At 43.6% G+C, this 21,581-nt stretch overlaps 2 protein-coding genes across 6 annotated transcripts; one reads left to right on the top strand and one right to left on the bottom strand.

The window, feature by feature from the left end:
* Positions 1-608: 608 nt before the first annotated feature.
* Positions 609-11,103, top strand: dhrs7b (dehydrogenase/reductase (SDR family) member 7B). Of its 4 annotated transcripts, none has more exons than XR_008566804.1 (8): positions 609-754; positions 1,103-1,288; positions 1,384-1,502; positions 3,268-3,481; positions 3,556-3,648; positions 3,740-3,892; positions 5,023-8,699; positions 8,783-11,103. XR_008566804.1 is itself a non-coding variant. In XM_054760198.1 (7 exons), the coding sequence occupies exons 2-7, from the start codon at positions 1,132-1,134 to the stop codon at positions 5,226-5,228; spliced, it is 939 nt and encodes a 312-aa protein (XP_054616173.1). In that variant the 5' UTR covers positions 609-754; positions 1,103-1,131; the 3' UTR covers positions 5,229-11,103. The 4 variants fall into 4 exon arrangements, 2 of the variants coding, with proteins under 2 accessions (XP_054616173.1, XP_054616172.1); XR_008566803.1 differs by having other exon boundaries at positions 5,023-8,932; positions 9,110-11,103; XM_054760198.1 differs by having other exon boundaries at positions 3,271-3,481; positions 5,023-11,103.
* Positions 6,575-21,359, bottom strand: cramp1 (cramped chromatin regulator homolog 1). Of its 2 annotated transcripts, none has more exons than XM_054760196.1 (20): positions 21,230-21,359; positions 19,297-19,646; positions 18,246-18,445; positions 18,016-18,169; positions 16,980-17,063; positions 16,767-16,815; positions 15,584-15,669; positions 14,933-15,056; positions 13,297-13,378; positions 12,236-13,159; positions 11,594-11,771; positions 11,058-11,233; positions 10,894-10,968; positions 10,719-10,800; positions 10,478-10,591; positions 9,398-9,543; positions 9,044-9,218; positions 8,799-8,966; positions 8,507-8,652; positions 6,575-7,802 (listed from the first exon to the last, which is right to left on the bottom strand). In XM_054760196.1, the coding sequence occupies exons 2-20, from the start codon at positions 19,643-19,645 to the stop codon at positions 7,689-7,691; spliced, it is 3,426 nt and encodes a 1,141-aa protein (XP_054616171.1). In that variant the 5' UTR covers position 19,646; positions 21,230-21,359; the 3' UTR covers positions 6,575-7,688. The 2 variants fall into 2 exon arrangements, with proteins under 2 accessions (XP_054616171.1, XP_054616170.1); XM_054760195.1 differs by lacking the exon at positions 21,230-21,359 and adding an exon at positions 20,028-20,488.
* Positions 21,360-21,581: the final 222 nt, after the last annotated feature.

The raw sequence follows: 21,581 nt of genomic DNA, 5'->3' as shown, positions 1-21,581 counted from the left end.
TACATGTGTGTTTCTGTCCAGTGACTTAGCTACGTGGTGGCCGTGGCCACCCCTGTTCACTCTACGGCCACCCACTGACCATCTAGACCAGGGGTCACCAACGTGGTGTCCGCGGGTACCAGGTAACCCCCCATGACCACATGAGGTGCCCGCAAGCCTGCTGTTCATTCAGGTTTTCAGTTAATAATGAAAGAACAGTAGAAAGAAATGCATTCTGAAATACAAAATGTGAGTTGTGGACACCACCATTTTGTTAATGTTCTGGTAAAATAAGCTCTGAAGATAAATGGTACAAAAAATGAGTAGCTCTTGGCCATTTTCATTTTGTAAAAGTAGCTCTCACAAGGAAAAACGTTGGTGACCCCTGATCTAGACATTTCAGGTATCAAGTTGTTACCCCTATGTGAGTAACGGCAGGTAATGGTGAGTAATTGGCCACTACAATAAAAAAAAATTAATGGCTACGCCACTGTTTCTGTTTACACTGAATATTCGAGCAGTGCAGTAAAACATTGTCTTATTTTTAGGGAAATAAAATACACGACCCGTGTTTACACTAAAAAATACTGCACGTAGATGCAATGAAAGCTGGTCGTGTCTAGCAAAGTAATACTACAACACCCATAAGACCTTGCGGGACACCGGACGTAATTTCTGTCTTCTCTGGGTGTCAGTAACGCGGCGGCTGTCGCTGACTTGTGTGTGGAAAACTAGACTTTCTGGTCTGAAGTGAGCCACAGAGCAACAAAAAAAGGTTTGTTTATCCATTTATAACTAAGTTTTATGTTACCCTGGCGGAGGTGGCTAACGTTAACATTACCCATGAGTTGTAGGCGCTAGCAGGACCATGCTAACCGTGCTGCTGTTTGTGTACATTTTTAGGTCCGGGTTGAAAATGTTCTCTAAAAAGGATGATGAAGTATAAAGTATTGATAAACTACTATGTCAAGCATTCAGCTCTTATTCCCAATACGGAAATTGTTGGAGCAAGCAGGTCAAAGTGTACATTGACGGCTACAATACTGTTTAGTACATCACAGTATATCATAGCAATCCCCAGACACAATGAAAACAGAACAACCTGATTGAACATTTGTGTCAGGAGGCCTCAGGCTTGAAGCACACAAAGAGATGGAGCGTTTCACAGGCGGAGGAACGTTACCAGCACTGATCTTAGCCAGCGTGGGGGTCTTACTTCTGTATCGCATACTTGGCCGACTCAGAGCAGGAGCTCCACTACAGGATGCCGTGGTGGTCATCACGGGCGCCAGTTCCGGATTGGGCAAAGGTCAGCTTCCTGCCCATAATCTCCTCTCCCCTTTTGCAGACCTTAGATGCTCTTGTTTATATCGAGTTTGGCTAATTGTGATGATGTTGTTGTAGAATGTGCACGCGTCTTCCACAGTGCAGGGGCTCGACTGGTGCTGTGTGGTCGAGATGCGGCTCGACTGCAGCAGGTGGTTGAGGAGCTGACCGCAAGTGCAACGGACAGAAAGCAGCAGGTATTTATGCTGTACATACACTGTCTCACAAAAGTGAGTACACGCCTCACATTTCAGAAACCATTTTATTGCATTTCCTCAAGTTTGATTGAAGTGAGATGTGGATATACTTTAGAGTAGTCAGTGTAAAGCTTGGAAAGCATGAGAGCTTTACTGCACACAGCCATTATTGTCTGAATACAGTAATCCCTCACCACTTTGCGCTTCGAATTTTGTGACTTCACTGTGGTTTTTCAAAAATGTATTCATAAATCATGCGCATGTTTTGTGGTTGAATACGGCTTGTTGGTAAAATATAGGCATATTTAAGCAAATTTTCTGTGTTTTTTACCTAAATTAAACATTGTCAAGCATAAAAATGACTGGATTAACTAAAATACAAATATAAGGCATTTAGAAGATGCCTTCAAAAACGCTGTTATGATCTGTGGTATTTTATACTGGTCACTAGGTGTCAGTAATGTTACTGTAATGTCCACTGAGACACACAATGAATGCCAGAGCAACAGGCTTTTATTGCAGGTATGGATTATCTCACAACAGGCACAGTAATCCCTAACATGAGATACTGTTGCGGCTGTAACGCACGCCAAGGTACAACTCAACTCTGAAACCCTGACGTCACTTCCTGCCTGCCCCCCGAGCATTTACAGCAACACTCAGGAGCACAAGTTTTATTTATGTCTTAAATGGCTTATTTTCTCTTATGTCTACTGTATTGGTAATACAAGTTTAAGGGTTACTATAGGGGTGTTATTTCATGTCTAGAAGGCTCTAATAATGTTAAAAATCGTATTTAGAAGGTTGTAAACAGGTTTTCTATGTTGTAACTACGAAACTGTATCAATTGATTAATAATCAATAAGTAGTGCTGTCTTGTGGATGACTATGGCCTATTATTAGTACAAAAACATAAGCACATTTAAGCAGATTTTATGTATCTGTGGCCTAAGTTAAGCATTTTGGAGCATAAAAATGGCTAAATGAGCTAAAATACAAATATAAGGCATTCAGAAGACTAGGGGTTGTAACGATTTGTTTTAAGCACGATTCGTGGTTGCCAATATGATTGAAGGGCGATATTGGTTCAATTAGAACGATACGATCCGAAACGATTCGGCAACTTTAACTCGATTCAACCAATTAACCGTGACATAAACAAGGGATCACTGTCGTTGTCTGAACATGTCCAAAGTGCTAATAGCGAGCAGTTGAACAATGGAGCACTGCCTTAATCCTCTTGAGCGTGTTTGTCACTGGAATCCTCCTCCATGATGGCATCACTGAGCGGGTGGATGTTAGACACCTTCTGCTTGAGGATGCCCCGCAGGTGCTCAGTTGGGCTCAAGTGTGGAGGAGACATACTTAGACTCCGTCACCTTCAGTTTCCTCAGCAGGGCACTTGCCATCTCGGAGGTGTGTTTATGCTCCCAAAGGCGGGGGTCGTGTCACGCTCTGCTTCAGAATGTCATGTTAGAATTCATGTTTCCCTTATTGAACCGCAGCTCTCCCTCTCATGCCGCTGCAGATCGTGACGCTACCACTCCCATGCTCGACTGTAGGCAAATAGTTATCTTGATACTCACTCGTGTTGCCGGCTATACTGCTATCCAAGCTGTACATTGACTATTCTAAAGTATATCCAAGATTCATTTCTACGATACAGTCCCTTGGGAAGATATTCTGTAAGATGGACAATGATGATCAGGTTGATCGTCTCGCACTAAGAGATAATGCAAGTCATTTTTGTTTTGTGTTGAACCAGCAGACGTACACTCCCAGGACTGTTGTCTTTGACCTGTCCAACACAGAGTCGCTGGACAGCGCTGCTGAGGAGATCTTGAAGTGTTACGGACAAGTGGATGTCCTCATCAATAATGCCGGAATCAGTTACCGTGGCAACATACTGGACACTCACCTGTCAGTTCAGAGGGACGTGATGCAAACAAATTACTTTGGGCCTGTGGCTCTTACGCAAGGTGGGTGACGGTGGAGCTTTGTGTGTAGTGATGTGAATGGTGCTTGACGTGTAAATAAATGTGTCTTTTGCCAGCTCTCCTGCCCTCCCTGGTTCGCCGGCGCAGTGGCCATATTGTTGTCATCAGCAGCGTTCAGGGCAAGATTGCTATTCCTTACAGATCAGCCTGTAAGGTTTCTGTTGCTCTGTTAACTCCATTTCCAATTCGCCTATTGAACTTAAGTAACACGTAGTTCGTCTTTACGTCCTCTGCGGACAGATGCGGCCTCGAAACACGCCACCCAGGCGTACTTTGATTGCTTACGAGCAGAGGTGGAGCGCCACGGGATTACGGTGACGGTCATTAGTCCGGGATACATCAGGACAAATCTGTCCGTCAACGCTGTCACGGGGGACGGCTCCAAGTATGGCGGTAAGGCTGCAGAAAATAACGTACAGTAGAAATCTCTTATTGCCATTTTACAAACTGTATCAAAGGGATTGATTGACATGTTGATATCAAAGGGACACCGTCATTTCTCATGTAGTCTGGCCAGGAAATATGCAGAGTAATAAAATGTCAGTAGTCATTGTGCAGCTTGTATAGCAGTATAGATACAATATCCACTGAAAATGACTCAGCACACAAACATTTTTGTCGAAGTAGCCGACAATACAAGTGAGTACAGCGATTCAGCATTCAGTTTGTGGGTTTTTGTGAGCAGAAAACACTTCTCATTCAACATAAGTCGGTAATAATTTAGAAATTTGAGTTAATACAGGTAAAATGAACAGCACACACGTGCCACTGCTCAAAAAGCCCCCAATTTTGATATGTTTGTCTTTATGCTTCACTGACCGTATGTTTTAGTCACACGTTGAGATTTCACACTTTGTTTAGGCGGCCCTTGAACACACCGTAGTTGTGCTTGGCTGCAGAAGCACCAGTGTCGACAGTCAACCCGGCTTCAAAACCTGCAGGGAGGTGAACGCAAGTTAATATATGATCGTAAGCCGAGGGCATCATGCAGGCGTGGCTTGGAGAAACGCCTTCTCGAGCTCGCTGCACGACCAGGCTAAAGATGTGCACCGTGACTCTGATTCCATCTGTTGGCCCATCATCTTGCATACTTTTAATGCGTTTAATAAGCGTGTGAGGCATATTTAGGGCTGAGTGAGTGAGAGTGAACGACGACGACTGAAGAGGGAAGGGACACGTTCTGGAGCTGAATCTAATCTAATAATTACAACAGTCACTTTTATTGCAAATGTTGATCAGAAATCAGTGGTAGACCGTCAACGTCGAGCAAGCAGGAGGGTTCGGGGGACATTTTTATGAGCGTATAAATGACTCAGTTTTTGAAAAGTAATCTCACAGTGATCACGTCCTAATTGTGTCCTCGGTGTCAGTATTTAGGATGTCATCTCGCGCTGTCTTAATCCTTTCGGGCATGGAATTCAACAGATGATGTGATAACAAATTTCCAACATAGAATTCAACCATACTTAAATCCAAATGACATGAGAGGATGTCTGATGGTGGTTTGTTGTGGCTGCTTTCAGTTCTGGACACGACCACGGCAACGGGTCGGGATCCCAGGGATGTGGCTCACGCAGTTCTGAAAGCGGTGCGTCAGAGGAGTAAAGACGTTGTTTTGGCAGGACCGTTGCCCACCGTGGCCATCTACCTCCGCACGCTGTGGCCCGCCCTCTTCTTTAAACTCATGTCCTCTCGTGCGCGCAAGGAGCACAAACCCAAAAGTACTTGAGAGGCCGCATGGACAAATAAGGACACGAGGGGTTTGTAGGGTATGAATTACACCAGGACTAGAAATAAATACTCTGTTTGTATTACTTGGCGGATGACAGATGTTTCTGGAAGTAAATATTTATCCCCACATTCACATTTCTCAATGCTGACCTGGAAATGCAGTCACAGTGTAGGAGCTATATTCACTTTTGAGTCTCACAACAGCCGTGGTGCATTCGAGGACTGCCAAATAAAGTGTGAAATATCAACGCTTGACAAAAAACATTACCAGTAAAGCATAAAGACTAGGACTGTCAAATGATATAAAAAGTAATCAGATTAATACATTTTCAAGTGATGATTCATTACCATTTGTAACTATGTATGACGTACGTCCATTTTTATAGTTTTATTGGCAAAGATAAATGGCAGGACAGGATTATATCTACTTGTATGTACTGACAGCTCCAAATGAACTGAAAATTTAAAGCAAACTGAAAGATATGACACTTCTGAAAATGTGTTTGCCTAAAACAATTGTTTTAATAGAAGAATATTTGCAATAGAACGTGCAATGAGGTGTTGCCTTCAATGACAACACGCAATACAAGTTGAATTCACACGATTTGTGTGAATATTCTGGAAATTGAACTTAAACGCAGAAAATTGAACTTCCGCATTTAGAGTTACGAAGCAGGTTTTGTTCTGAGGACGAACGGATTTGAGCCGCCTTTGTGAGTAAGAGATAAATATATGGTTTTGGCACTGCTGTTGATGTGTTCTGGTCAGAATAAAGTTATAAGAGAGCGACACATTCTGTGTGACTGTTTGGGACTACACCTCCTCCGCCTGGTCAGAACAGAGAGGTGCGGCTTGCCATGGTGCGCGTGCGTTATATACGCAAAAAAAAAAGACCAATGTTTACCGACGTGGGCTTTTTTTTTTATAAACAGTATTGCATGCATGCTGTACATTTATGCACATGTATTATCACGTATTCATAAATTACTTAGGGTGGAAAAAAAAATTCTTTGACCAAAAATCTACAAGTGGGCGGGGAGCCACTGTAGTGTCGTTTGAAATGTGTGCGTCGAACTCACCTCACGGTTTGTTTAAAATGCATTGGTAATAAAAACAAACAGACACAATATCAAATAAAAAGCTTTTTATAGTGAACTTTATGCACACAATAAAAACACTTTTTACCAACTAAAATTTTAAAGAGGTTGATCCATTCTTTACATATTGTTTTAAGTTAAAGGACCACTTTTTTTTTTTAATGTTTAGCAATAAATATTCCAAATTACAATTTACATTATTTTACAACAGCGCAGCCAATACTGAAATTACCATTTGTACAAATAGCCCCCCCCCCCCCCCACCCCCCAAAAAAACAAAGATTAAACATCCTTTTTGAAGACCTTCAGTTACATTTTAAAAATATAACATGGAACGTTTTCAGAACCCCAATTTCCCATGTTCCCTTGCAATATTTAAAATCCTGTCAAAAATGTACAAAAAAAAAATCACACTGGATGTTGCTGTTAGATGGACGTCTTGATGTGACCGTGGACTTTGAATTTGCAGTGAAGGACAAAGCATTGACATCACTATATAACTGTACTATGCTATTTGTAGTGACTTTGGCACAAGCGTTAACTTCCATTATCAGTCGACATTGATTGAACACAAACGTTTGAAAGTTAATGTGGAGATGAAGGCTAAATTGCACTGACTTTAGTGGTGTTTAAATCAAGTGTTCAGTTACAAAGACAATATCTGGAAGCACCTAAGACTTCACGTCCTTGCGTAAATGAAAGCATGAAGCTAACCAGTCTGTGCATCCTGGAATATTTTCAGATTCACACTGAATGTACTGAATTTGTGATATCAGCACCAAATTGAAGTGTAGTCACTGAAATCTTTATAAGGGTCTCTGCCATCCAAAGCTGCATTTTGCAATTAAAAAAAAAAACTGAATGCAGGCAGCACATGTCCGTACAAACTGATAAAAGCAGAACTGATGGAGATGAAGCAGGTGTGAAATGCAAGGTGACGTCTGATAAACTGAAGAGATTTTAGTGAGAAGCATCTTTTCATCAATGTGGTGCCACCTTTTGTCACCATATGGGTTCTGAACTGCACATTTTGGTGGATTTGCACATTTTCCGGGGATGAATGATTAAGACACACACACATAAAAAGCAGGAAAAGACTGTTCAGATATGGCAAAAGCATTTTCCTGTACATGAGGTTGCGTGTTTAAACTTTTTAAAGGGCATTTCACCTCAGCAAGATGTTTTTGTCTTTGAACAATGCGGCTTAATCCAACATAATTATTGCACTTAAACAAAAAGGGCAGAGATGGCTTTCGGTACTGGTCTGTTTCCACCAGTCCTCTTTCCTCTTAGGTAGCACGGAGCCTCCGCTAACTTCTTTCTACCAGATGGCTTTAGGTCAGTAGAGCTGCTCCGTCTCCTCAGGGTGGCGGAATGGAGGGCTCGGCCACGGCCAGCTCCTGAGCCAGGTCATTGAAGCGAGCGATGTAGTCCACGCTGCTCTCGCTCATCATGCAGGCAAGCTGAGAGTCCATCTGCGGGATCAACGGAGCCGCTTTGAAAGAGCACAATGCAGCCGGACGAGCAACAATGCAAAAATATGGCTGGAGCTTGAATTCAATAGGCGTCACTCTCACGGTTTAATATATATTTATGAATCACTGCTGTTTCACCGTTGAATATGACCACGTATTACTCTTCAATATCAATATTTAAGTATACTTGAGATATTTTTGCCTAAACTAAGCATTTTCAAGTATAAAAATGACTAAGCCGTTGTGATATGTAGTATTCCCCACTGGTCACTAGATGGCAGTAATGTTACATTGTTGAGACAATCTTCACAGCAGGAAGTACTGTACAGAAACCAGAAAAACAAAACAAAACAAAAAACAAGGAAGTCTCCCAATGCATGGTCTACATGTCCCATTTTCTCTTAATATGTCTACTACATTTGGTAATACGAGTGTAAAGGTGACTATAGGGCTGTTTACTCTATTTGCGAAAATATTTCATTTCTGAATAAGCGATCCTACTTTGTGGAACCCGCGATAGGGGTAATTGGGATTACTGTAGTAATAGCTTGAGCCTAGAAAAGAATCATTCAATTGTCATTGTTTTCTACAAATGTAATTAAATACAAAAAGAATGAGTTTGACCTCACTGTAGGACATTTGAAATGATTTGATTTGGGTGTTTTGCATGTGACAGCCAGACAAAATCAATGGGCTAAACATACCTCTGCCACATCAGGAAGCCCGCGGGACTGAAAGGAATCATGGGAGTTGCAGTCCAGGAGGCTGGGACCGAGCAAAGCTGTGCCACTGGAGGGGCCGGATGGGGTGAGGGTGCTCCGCCTGCCCTTATCAGGAGACACCATGCTGGCTGGAAAGAAATGACACGAGGAGACGTCACTACAAGTCTGCAGCTGGGTCAGTGTTAGTGAGGAAGAACAATAATGATGCAGACTGCTATTTCTTAAAGTAGACCATGTTTGTTTTTATCCGCTCTTAAGAGGAAAAGGTGCTCACAGAGAAGGCATCCCAGCGTGGAGTCAGAGGAGTCACTGGGGTACCACTGGGGGTCGTGGCTGGGCGAAGGGATCCAGCCCCGGGACGGGCTGACTGAGGGGGACGACGCCAACAGTTTGGAGCCGTCGCTGTTGGTCAGTTTGGCTGGAGAGAGTGCCGTATCCTCCCCTGCAACCCAACAGCCATCAGATTACTCACACTATCTACTCCTCAATTTCTATTCGCTGTCCTTCTCGCTGGCATACCGTAATGAGCAGAATTGATGGCGAGCTCGATGATGGAGTCGCTGATGTGTGTTTGGTTCTCTCCAGGGGTCAGAGTCTCCTCAGGGGGCCCGGGGAGAGAGATGTCCAGGAGTGATGCGACACTGGGCGGAGAGAGGAGAGAGTCTCCACCGGGAGATGGCGGAGGCAGACCATTCTGTGGAAGCAGCATCAGTTTTTATGCACGGCATTAAGCTGAGATAGAGTTATTTAGCTGCTACAGTACAGTTCCCTTATATTCCATGAATGCCTCTTTGACGGTCAATCAAAACTGAGCATCGTTATCTTTATGATGGCAACATTTTGAATGCAATGTCATGTGTGTGCTTCCCTGACCTCTGACAAGTTGTGCTGCAGGAGCTGGGGGTCGGGTTCAGCGTCTACGATAGGTGCAGAGGGGAGCATGGGTCCAGGAGGTTCTGGCTCCTGACAGGGACTTCCAGGGATGATGCCAGCCGTCTTAGCTGCAAGGTCGATAGCACCTGGAATACATGAAATCAGTATGAACATTTAATGTAATTATTACTATGGTTTTCAATAATATCACAATATTGTTTCAATGTGCTGACATTGGCTGTAGTCTACTAAAATATCTCCATTACCCTCAATTGATCTGTTCCATTATAGCTAAAAACATGGCACCACAACATACTCAAATGCAGACGCTAAACACGATCTAATCTAATAATTCCAACAGTCACTCTTATTGCAAATCTTGATTTGAAAACCAAGAGTGGTTGGGGGGGGGGGGGGTGGATGTTATCTTATATAACTGTCAGGGAGCAGTCGTGCATTACAGTTGTCCTCTGCTGGATTACTAATGCACTAAACGTGGGGGACCTCCATTGTACGTTGGTGCGTCGTTTAACTGCCACCCGTAAATACAAGCACATTTCCCCCATTTTAGCTTTGCTTCACTGGTTGCCCATACATTTTAGGATTCATTTTTAAATTATTTTGGTTTCAAAATGTCCTCAATGGCCTAGCCCCACCCTACCTCTCTGTGGATACATCCATATATGCCTCCCTGTTCACTCAGGTCAGCTAATCAGCTGTTCCTGACTGTCCCAAAGACAAAACACAAGCTCAGAGGGGGTCGTGCTTTTGCTGTGGTGGCCACTAAAAAGTGGAATGATCTACCACTGCACGTTAAACCAGCCTCTTTCCTGTCTGTCTTTAAATCCTTGCTTGTATTTTGTTTAAAGTTAGTTTTAGATTTGATTCTAGATGTTTTAGATATACCTTGTTGTGCTTTTCTATCTTTCTATATTATTCCATACAGCACTTTGGTCCTCTGTGGTTGTGTTTTAAAGTGCTTTGCAAATAAAGCTGGACAGGATTGGATTGGCACCGACTTGGCTCTGATCTACTTCTGCATGTTTGTGTCAGTGTTTGAACTGAGAAGGCTGAACATACTGGAAAGCTGGTTGGTCACTGCAGAGCAGGAGGCTGCTGGGGAAGAAGCTTTAGATGGCAGAGGGCGGGAGGTAGGAGTCAGCCGCGTCTGAATTGGCCGGAAAGACCCAGTTCCTGAGGCAAGAAACATGAAGAGAATCAGCAACTTGGACAATTGTGACCCAGTCTGTTTAAGGGTATAACCAGCAATGTCACCCTCTGCTGCCAACTTAATGTACCGCGGCCTCCAAGAGCTTAGTACCTGTGGCAGAGGAGTTGGAGAGGATGGAGAAGGAACAGACATGCTGAGGAGTGTCTCCTGTAGTTCGTGGTAGAAGAGTTCGCTGTAGGCAAAAATGCAAAAAGCTCAACATGACGTCCCATGTGACATGTTAGGTCCTGTGCAGTAGCAACGTCAAGAGCGTTTGGAAACTCACCTGGACAACAAGTGGCTTCCGGAGTTGTCTGTTTCGAGGTTTTCTTGGTCTTGAAATAAAAAGATCTGACTGCATCTACAAATATATATATATATATATATATAAAAAAATTGAATACTATTCAATAAGACTGCATAAGGCTTTGTAAAATGTATGCTTCTTACACTGATGGAGTCGAGCTGCTGCCTCAAGGCCAGCTCAGCCTCCTTGTTGGGGGAGAACATTCGGCTGTGGCGGGAACTATTAGGAGGGAGTGTGGTGGGTACTGCAAACACGTTGCCTTCAGAGTCACTTACTGCTGCTGACGATCCCAGCAGAGAGCGAGGAAGGTTGCGTGCACCTGAAGAAGAAGGCAGGATATTAAGCATTCCATGCAGTCTTTTCACCATCCTAGTAACTTTTATACCATGCAACTTTAATCTCACCGTCCATGACAATAAGCACGCATGCTCAAATACAAGAACTGTATCAAACAGAATAAAAAACTAATTGGGCATCTATACAGATAATAAAGGTCAGTTGGAATTGATGCTGTTAGAGTACTTTATTATGATTAAGAAAATTGTTTTTTTTTTTATTGTTTTTATTAAGAAAATTACATTAAGAAACATATTATTGTTACACTTAGCATTGTATTCTATTGGATGGCATTAGACTGTGCAAGCAGTCATCATAACGTGGCTGTTAAGTTTGCAGATACCTGAGGCACCAACATTTGGCTGGTGCAACCTGCCCCCTCGGACAGACGCCTGCTGCCGGCCACAGTTGGGGCTGCGGACGCCCGCAATGGGACCTTTTCCCGGAGGTGTGAGGGCCTGGTTTTGCTCCTCCTGAGGAGTTTTGAGCGGAGACGTGGCTGTGGAGCAAAGCTCTGGAGCCTGGAGGAGATTACGCAACAAAGACGCATCAAACTCTCTGCATCGCAAGGTAAGATATTTTACACAAATCATTATAGCAATTATTAGAGATGTATGGACTCACTGACCGCAACATTAAATGTCGCTATATAATTGAATGAGATCAACACATTGCATTATAAAAAAAATCTACCTTTACAGATAGTAAGGGATACAGAGGGTTAATAATTTAACAACATGCTTAATATTGCACTGCAATTGTAGTTTTGAGTGGTGTAGAGGCACATCTCAGTATGATGCAGTGCAATTCTACACCACAATAATAAATATTGTTACATTAATACTTCCCTGACAATGTCAGTCAAACTGTGCTTTTCATTGTAAGAGCAGACTTGTTTATAGCGTTGGATCTCATGAGATTCTGCAAGCATACCGTGTGTCATGTTTGAGATGACATTGTGATGTCATAATGATGTAATGCCTACCAAAGGTTTGGGGTTGATCTCGGTGGTGACCAGTCTTAACAGACAGCGTAAAACACGTTGTTTCCCGTGTCGTTTCGGCTGTGAGGGTGCTTGCCCGTTTTCGTGGGGTTGTGCGATGGACTGCCACTCGTACTCCAGCTGCAGCTTGCCGGGCTTCCCGAACATCAGGTATAGCTCTGCCAGCGTGACGTTCTCTGCGTCACGGACGTTCCAGCCATCCTCTCTGATCTGCTCAACTGTTCGCTCTTTGGCTGCCTGAGTCGAGCCCTGTGGCGCTCCATCCTCTGGGCCGCTCGTGGAAACCTTGGCTGGAGGGGTCTGGCTGGTGTCTGGGGAGGAGGAGGTGATGGTCTGCTCCTCCCTGCATTGCTCCACTGAGCTCTCTGGAACGCTACACAAATTATCAGTCGTTTTGGTCCCTGCAGGGCCACCACTGGCCTCCACACCAGCAGTGCAGGTCTTGTTCCCCTCTCCAGGCCCAGCCTCAGTTGCCTCCTCTTTGTGAATTGTTGCCTGCTGAGGAGGTGAAAGAGACGAAGGCTTCTTCTCCTCTGCTTTTGCAGAACAATCGGGTGAAGTCTCAACGATGGGGGGCTCAGTTTGACGGGAGTCACTCTGCGGGGTCACTGAGGCTGTTGAAGCCATGTTTCCTCGTGCAGATTTGGTGCTGGTCCGTGGTGGTGGAGCTGTGTGAATGCCCAGGATCTGAGCGGCGGGTAGCTCCTTGGCGTTGGGCCGATTCTTGCCGCTTTCTTGCCAGTGTACCGTGCAAGAGGCCTTGGAGTGAACCACACGAGCAACCCCAGGGAGTGTGGTCAGGGTGCTGCTCTCAGCCGGGAAAAGAAAGAGCTCCTCTGGAGACGATTTGCTCAGAGAAGTGGACTGAGCCTCCTCCAAAGCCTCCCTTTCTATCAGACTCTTCATCTGGAACAGTAAAGTCAAAGAAATGTCCTACAAGACAACATCGCTGCTTGAGCTGAATTAATACAATTATTAGAGCAGTACAAGCGTTCCAAAACAATAGCTGGTGGTAAAAACCAAACTTAAATACGGAAGGATACAATTCTCTGGTCATTATAGGCCCACTTCTGTTTCAGGTACTCAATGAGGCTCGAAACTTTCCTGTGAAGTTCCACCACCATCCTGGAATAGATAGACAGTATTAGTTGGAATAATTAGACATCACTTCAAAATATGCAGAATGTGATTTATAGATTCCCAACAAAACGTCAAACTGGGGGTGCACCGTTTACAATTTTCTGGCCGATCACTGATCTTTAAAAAGCCCGACCTGCCGAATCCAATTTTGGCTGATACTCATTTCTTTTTTTTAAATAGCCGACAGCGCACACCTTCAATGCTCCAATCATATTTTGTTGAAAAACACTGAACACCCTTGAAACAATACAAAGTTGTTTTGACTGCACAAGGTAGTTCTCCCAAATACTGAACGGAAACTAAACGGAAAGTTTACAAAATTGCTGCCCAAACTGCTAAATTTCATCAGCTCCTTTAGTCTCTTATTTTTCTCAATTTCAAAACAAAACTTTCACAACAGGTTACACTGAAGACCTGATTTGAGCCTTTTACCAAAAATAAAGTGCACAGTGAACAAAAATGGGTGGTCGTCCAATACCATAATTTTCCTCGTAGTAGCTTTGCTCTTTTCACTGCTCATAAGCGCTAACAGTGGGCCGCTGCCGAGCACTTCGTTCCGGCTAGCTTTGGCTTCAGCCTTGGCTTGATTGCTAGCTGTCAGTCTGACTGAGCAAAAAGGGACAGTGGCGGACTTAGGTAGATAAGATCGGGTTCATATGTAAGGATAGGCCAATCACCCCCAAAATTAAGGAAATCGGAGCTGATCGATGGGTGCATGTAAACTTTTAACAGACGGGCCATGCCATGTCCACTCGCACATGGGGATTTTCAGACATTTTCTGGCCTTTTCTTCATATGGAGACTGCTTTTGCTCCAATTCAGCACTCACCATTTAGACGGAAAGACCCGCATGTTCAGTGTTTTTTAGGCGTGCCGCAAGATCAAAACGGGACAAGATTTCTCGTTCAGAAATTTCTGTCTCATGTGCACTAGGCCTGGGACAATATTAATAATATAAATGAAGATGAACTTGATAACTTTGCCGCCCTCCATACATTGCCATGTGCATGCGTGTCTGTTTTCTTCATCTCCCGCCTCCAAACAGGCAGGAAGAGAGTTCACTCTCATGCTGTTGTTCCATAGAACAACGGCATGAACAGAGTGAGCCGTTTTGTCAGTCATACAGTGTCTTTGTCTTGGTGGGTGGAGGCGGGGCCGCTAGCATACACAGAGTGCAAAGAGTGTAGCCTCGTGAGGAGCAATGCAAGGTAACACAGGAGAAATTAAATTAGTAGACTGCAATATATTGTCATATATTTTTTCATTGTACTAAAGTAATGTTAAAATCTCATCTTGTCCTCGTAGACCCGATCTTGTGTATCTTCAGTCTCATCTTGAGTGTCTCGTGACATTCAGGTATATTAGGGTGGTGCCTCACCCTCTATTTTCTATATACAAGTATTAATTATCCTCTGCGCTCTGTATTGTGCAAACACACCAGCGGATGTGTGAAAAAATGTGTCAATGTGTCAGAAAAAAAACAAGCACGGTTCGAATGTCCTTGTGCGGGCATGTCACTGGTTAACTAGGGTTCCTGACCTGAGGCGAGGGTTGTGCGCTAGACTCTGAACGCGGGCCCAGGAATAGTTGCTGCGTGGCTGAAGCTCCACTGCCACCTTCAGTGGTAAACGAACCGGCTTCTGGTCCTCCTCGTCACTTACTCCTGCATGGACACGAAAAAAACCCAACAGCGTTCAGAGAGAGGCTCTGCCAGGATTCACTTTGAAGACAATGACAAGGCAATTTTTAGAAGTGAGTAAAAGGGATTTTATGACACTGATGCCACATAAAATGACTATTTTATGTGACGATGTGATGAAGCGTTGGATTGGGGCTTTTTTTTGGGAGCACAAATGATGAGATTAATAGAGAGCAAAGGATTGCAAACACCAACTCCAACTCCTACGCCAACTCGGTGAGAAATTATAGATGTGAAACCTTCTGGCATCTTTTCACCAACATTGGTGCTATCGATCACGTGACAGTTCATCAGAACAATCACCTCCATCGTCTCCCTCCTGCGCCACCTCCTCTTTATGCGGTGTTACCATGGAAACACCAATAGCCCCCTCACTGCCATTGTTTTTGCTAGAAAACCTGCCCAAACTAAATTCTATGCCTCACTTTTGTCACGCTTTGCATTTTCAGCAGTATTTTTGTTTACAAAGCATTGAATGTTTGTGTTCTCACCATCTGGGTCACAAAGTTTCTTCAGCGCACGGCACATGGGTGCTTTAATTCGCAGGTTCCTCCCTTTGGAGCGAACGGTGGTGGCCCTGATCCAAAACACAGAACAGAGTGAATTTGCAGTTCATTGATCCTCATTGACTTGTATCTCACGCTCACGATCGTGTTTCCCATACATTCATTTATTTATTCACATGAATACATATGGACTGCCACAAACAGATTTGGTGATGCTAGTTCGCGCTTGCTCATTGCAGTATATTGGAACTGTCAGTGAATGTAGCTTGTTGTTCCAACTCCGTACAGTAGATGGCAATGCAACGCTGCTTCTCAACACACCTCATACACAGCATTTCCAAGCATAAAATGAGCAAAATGAACTAAAATACTAATATAAGGCATTCAGGACATGCATTCAAAGATGATATGTAGTATTCTACACTGGTCACAAGGTGTCGGTAACGTTACTGTAATGTTCAATTAAGACACACAAGCACCAGACTTGATCGCCTCAACAACATGCTTTTATTGCAGGTTTGAATTATCTCACGACAGCCACAATAATCCCTAACATGGGCTACTGTTGCCGCCGTAACTCATGGCAAGCTTAAACTCAGCTCGGAAGCCCGACGTCACTTCCTGTTCGCCCCTAACTCAGCTCCCCAAGGGAACACATAGCAACACACACAAGCAAAAGACTTATTTTCTCTTATTATATCTACTATATTGGGTGATATGAGTACAAAGGGGTGTTATTTCATGCCTAATAATGTAAAAACCTGTATTTACAGGGTCCTAAACAGGTTTTCATTGCTCGAACTACAAAAATATTCTGCTCATAAATAAGGAATCCTACTTATCACAGTCAGGTCTGGAACCCGCAATAAACAAGTGATTACTGAGACCCCTCTAGAATATGTCTTTCAAAAAAGCAACAGGTGACTTTTTCTGGTTTTATTGGTTCCAAATTCCAACATTTTGAATGTGATCCAAATAACTGTCACCTGATATGCACCCTAAGAAATCTTGGTGGATGCTATGAATCCAACTTATCACCGAAGCAATAGCTCCTCTTCATTGGTGTGGCATCCACACCTGATCCTTGGCCACGCATACAGGAGGACTTCTGTGTTGTTTGTGTTGTATTTTGGTGTAAGCTCATTTGAGATATTTAACCAAAACTTACCCTTGCTGAATGAGTTCGTTCAGCTTTGTCACATTCTTGTCATCCATGACTGGAAGACACAAGAGGCAAAGCCAAAGAATTGTTTACAACAGCATCCCTAAGAAGCACTTGTCCCAGAAGACCAAACACTGTACATGCTGCGCTTAATTGCATCCCTCATGTCCCACACCAACAGCAGCAAAACAAACGTTGAAGGAAACGTGCAAAACTTACGCCCTCCAACTTTTTTGCGGAGCTCAGCATAGCAGATGAGGCCATACAGCTCCTGAGAGGATTTTTTCAGCACTCGGGTGTACACTGAGGGCGAGAGGATGACAAGCGTCACCCAACAGCTGCTACAAATGACGCACTAGGTACGTGTCAAGGCGTTTATTTTGCTTTTTTTTGCAACAGCAGCTAAGGAGTGTTGTCTTGAAATATTCATGAACATAACACTTTGTAAACACAAATTGTTGAATAAAGGCGGATGGTGGGGGTTGAAGACTGCATTGAGACCAAAACATATAAAGCGAATAATCACACACAAATGCTCTGTCCACTTGTACACTGCTACTTGTAAAATTGAGTATTTTCCCCATACTGGGGTTAAAAAGACTTGTCAGCAGCAATGGTATTGGTTTAAATGTAAAAGAATTTACCTTTTTTTATTTTGTAAAAAGGCTAAGAAAACCTGATACATTTTTAAAGGCAAAGCTTTGTGCTAACATTTCAGCTTTTTCACAGTTGCCTTATGCCTTTTGTTCTATTTTTCCCCATTTTTGCTGGGTTTTTTTTAACGTCTACAATGTGCTGTGGGCCCCGAGGCGTCACTTTGGACACTCCTGGATTTATAGCTCTTTGTCAGGGTTAAGCATGTGATGTTGCGTCAGCTCTGTGAGCAACTACAAGTCTTGTCCACTATTTAGCTTGTTAGCTTCCTTCGCAGCGAGCAAACAACGGTAATTAAAGAGAGAAGGGGAATGTTATTGCAGCCGAAACTAATCGATGCGTTACAACAGTCATTTTTACTGCAAACGTAGATCCGAAATCAGAGTAGAAGTGGTTTGCGGAGTTGGGACGTCCACCCTATAAATAATGTACTACAAGGCCACCAATTACAGCCCTTACGGTCAGCGTCGCCTCAGCTCGAGAATTTTTTTTTTTTTGGAAGTGCACATCACGCTAGTCGTAGAGACTGAACTCGAATCTGAGTGGGTGCTAAACAAAACACTGAATGACGTTCATTTCAGGGTGACACCAGTCAACTTACCATTGGCAAAGTCGATGTGCTTGGAGATCTTGTGCCAGGTGCGGTAATAGAAATGGCGGACTTGTTCCTTGTTCTTCACCATGTTAGCCGGCTTTCCTCTTTTCTTGTACTTCATTGCAATGTTGTTCTGGATAGCCTCAAAATCCTTGCCATGCTAGAGAGTCAAATAGATTATGAAGACCACATAAATGTAAAATGTTACAAGCAGTCAGTTCAGTGCTAGCCACTACCTCATAGAGCCCCTCAAAAAAGCTGTTTTTGTCTTCTGCGCTCCAAGACTCCCACTGTCGACGGGCCCTCTTCTGGTTACCAGCTTGCTCCTCCTTCTCAACAGCCCCTTGGCCCTTGGCAGTCTTGGAGACCCCCGTAGAGCCGGCCACGGGTCCAGACTGTCCCACTGCCCCCTGGGAGGAGGAACCGTTCTCTGCTCCTGTGATGCGGAAAAAAAAAAATGATGTGAGGTTTTGCAATTAAGCCCACGCAACCTGCAGAGCTTCTCAAACTGCTGGCAGAGAAACAAGAAAAGCAAAGCGGTCCCGGTGCACAGGTCCAAAACCAACATCGGGTGGGCTTGAATGGCCAAATTTACCCGAACACAGAGCACAATGGTGCCAGAAGGCATCAAAACAAACACAGAGGGAGTTGCTCGCTATGTGGCGGCATGTGCGTGTGCCTCAGAGACACTAACCTAGATCATCTCTCCAAATAGATGAACCCCAATATAGCAGCACTTGCATCACACTTGCTCAATTATTTGACACTCGAACAGTCTTAAACATGTTTATTTTTTATTATATTTAGCTCGCTTAACTTAGGTGTGTGATCTAGTCAAAATATTAGCTTTCGGCTTGGTGTGCATACTCAGACCACAATAACAAACATATTGTTAAATGATAGCCTTTAGGATAGAGTTGATAAACCCGAGTCAGGTGTCCGTGTATTTTTTGCAACCCTGCAATCACATCTTTGATGATTATTTTTACCCCAGGTTTTTGTAAACATTATGAGGTCATGAAAGCTTAATTAATATGCGATGCATAATATACTATGTACATTTGTTGACTACAGTCCTGCAAAGACATCATTTAGTGACAATAATTCCCCTGCACAGTGGCAGCCCCCCCTTAAATTGTATGCTGAAACTAGTGAGGTGACAATGCAAGTTTTGTGTTAATGCCTTTCCAAATATGGTGCTGCACGTTGACAACCAGTGAAAGCGGATGGAATCGATGAGTAATAAACACTTCATCCCACTTTAGCCTTATTCATACTTGATGGTACCTTTTGATTTGGCCCCGCCATGGCCGTTGATGGCCGAGCCGATGGAATCCTTCCGGATCCTTTTGCTTGGAGGTCGAACGCTGGATCGCAGAAAATGGTGCTGGTCGTGACAAGGGGCGCTGGGCTCCGCTAATGTCTGGGGTTGTTGGGTCGAACCCGGTCCGGGTCGAGACGAACCGGGGCTGAGATCTGAGGCTGCTGGATTAAGAATCTCCACTCGGTCGTCTCCCTTTGTACTGCGCTCCTCGCTCGCCTGCTCTCCGCTCTCCTCCTCGTCGCAACCGTCGGCTTTTCTGGACGGATTCCTCCTCCCATCGACACCGATCCCCTCCCTGGAGCCCGGTGTCATGCTGCCAGAACACAGGGAGTCCAAAAAGACACAGGAGGAGCAAAGAGATGAGCAAAATTAACTTCTAAACACGACGTTCGCTGGTTTCTCAACATGGCCGCCGCTGTTTGTTTCAAATCCCCTCTCCAGTCCCGACAAAACAACACCAAAAATACCCATTTACCGCCTTCAAATAAATTAAACTGAACCAGCCAAATATTCCAGGGGTTGCCTGTGGTCTTTACTAGCCCTCCAAGCGTTCCAATTCGCCAATTTTGAGATCGAATATCAACAAAATTCAAATGCGAGCGCTTTTTAGTTTAGCGCCCTGCAGAAACGACAACGAGAACCCGTCGGTGGATTCAAGCTCTAATTAAAGTGTTTATTTCTAACGCAGTTTTACCCATTTTCATGCTCTTCGGAAGTGGACGACGTCTTCTTTCTCTTCACCATGGGTCCGACCGGTTCTGTTGGCAATAACTGACCAAATGGGGCATAATAAATCCAACACGATCCCTTCGCTCTCTGCCCCGTCCTTCTCCAGCTTCGACTGAGGCGAACTCTGCGCAGTTCAACTGTTGTCTATCGGTAACATTTACTCCATGCTTTTACAATACAACTCGTCTAACTTTTCAAACTAACCACCACAACCTCATATTCGTCCCCATGACATCAAGAATTATCCACACCTGTACCGTCACTTGATCCAATTCGCGATAATAGACGATAGATGACGATAAACCTTTAAGTGCACTGTCACTACGTCACAAACTCCTTGAAGACTGCAAATCACATTTGTTTCATATCCATCCTGGAAATGTTGAGTGTGGTGATGGTAACATCGTTTCAAACGTGTACTGTTGACACTCTTGTTTTAATAATCTCATGCCAAACTCAAACAGATCATGTTTTCTGTAAACAGCAATACCTGATGTACTTACTACAAAGCAATGTTACAAAGTCATTATGGTGCATTTTTAAACCACAGTAGTCATTCACTTATTATTGTTTATGTCTTTTAATGACGACGCGAGGAGGCTTGACAAGGTCATAAAATATAAGATTGCTTGAGGTTGGATTAGGTTTGAAGAGGACAAAAACTAGCATCCTTTTAGTATTCCACATAGCCTTTAAAGTCCTGTTCTCTATCCTTTAAAGGCTAACTGGATTATAAATGTCTTTGTTGTCAAACTAATAAAACCCTACTTCTATAGACTAGATTATTCAAAGTTGACTATGCACCCTCCATTTTACGTTGGTAAGTGAAATTCTCATTACTGTATATCAACTTTTATTTAACGTTCAAATGCGTTGCTTTTGTAGCTTTAGCCTGTGTTAAATGCAGCAGTCTCCCTTTAATGTAAGCAAAGTGATAAAAAATACTAACATACTGTTACTGATCGTTGTAATAATTAACTTTATAAGAAGCATACGACACTCGTCTCCATTCATAACGCGAGTGCTAGCATACTGGCTAACATTGCTAGCTGGCGTTATCATTAAGTATTTCCAGTCACGGCATCACTATATTAGCTTGTATATACGGATGCCTTAAAAAAGAACATCTAGTCGCCCCACAAAACAATAGTAATCATGAGGGATTACCTAAAAAAGCCCAGTTTCGGCGTTTCCAGTCAATTTCCAAGATACCATTACAAGCTAACAGCGGCCCTCCAACTGGTCCATATGACACTTCATGTGGCTCAACTCCCTCCACGCGCTTTGGCACGCCCACTACAACTCAAAAACAAATCCTGTGATTGGGTGGAAATACAGAAAGGGGAGGGATAAATTTTGATTGACAGAAAATTCTACCCATTGGCAATCAGCAAAAACATGCAAAGGACCAATTGTATTTCTTTTCCTTTCTGTTTCTTTCCTGTTTCAGAAAATACACTGGCACACACAAACACAGGTACCAAAAATACAATTATTGGTCATTTTATTAGGACACATT

Source organism: Dunckerocampus dactyliophorus, chromosome 18 (genome assembly GCF_027744805.1).
Source record: "Dunckerocampus dactyliophorus isolate RoL2022-P2 chromosome 18, RoL_Ddac_1.1, whole genome shotgun sequence".
NCBI lineage: Eukaryota > Metazoa > Chordata > Actinopteri > Syngnathiformes > Syngnathidae > Dunckerocampus > Dunckerocampus dactyliophorus.
This window is presented reverse-complemented; position numbering and strand designations above follow the sequence as displayed.

Bases quoted from the DNA above. Each gene is read 5' to 3' on its own strand.
- cramp1 (XM_054760195.1), bottom strand. From the start codon at position 20,077: ATGGTGAAGAGAAAGAAGACGTCGTCCACTTCCGAAGAGCATGAAAAT. The intron at 16,816-16,979 runs GTAAGTTTTGCA...TGTGTCTTCCAG, and splicing joins CCGCAAAAAAGTTGGAGGGC to TCATGGATGACAAGAATGTG. The intron at 10,592-10,718 runs GTACTAAGCTCT...TTCTTGCCTCAG, and splicing joins CTCCAACTCCTCTGCCACAG to GAACTGGGTCTTTCCGGCCA.
- dhrs7b (XM_054760197.1), top strand. From the start codon at position 1,132: ATGGAGCGTTTCACAGGCGGAGGAACGTTACCAGCACTGATCTTAGCC. The intron at 3,482-3,555 runs GTGGGTGACGGT...GTCTTTTGCCAG, and splicing joins GCCTGTGGCTCTTACGCAAG to CTCTCCTGCCCTCCCTGGTT. The intron at 3,893-5,022 runs GTAAGGCTGCAG...GGCTGCTTTCAG, and splicing joins GGACGGCTCCAAGTATGGCG to TTCTGGACACGACCACGGCA.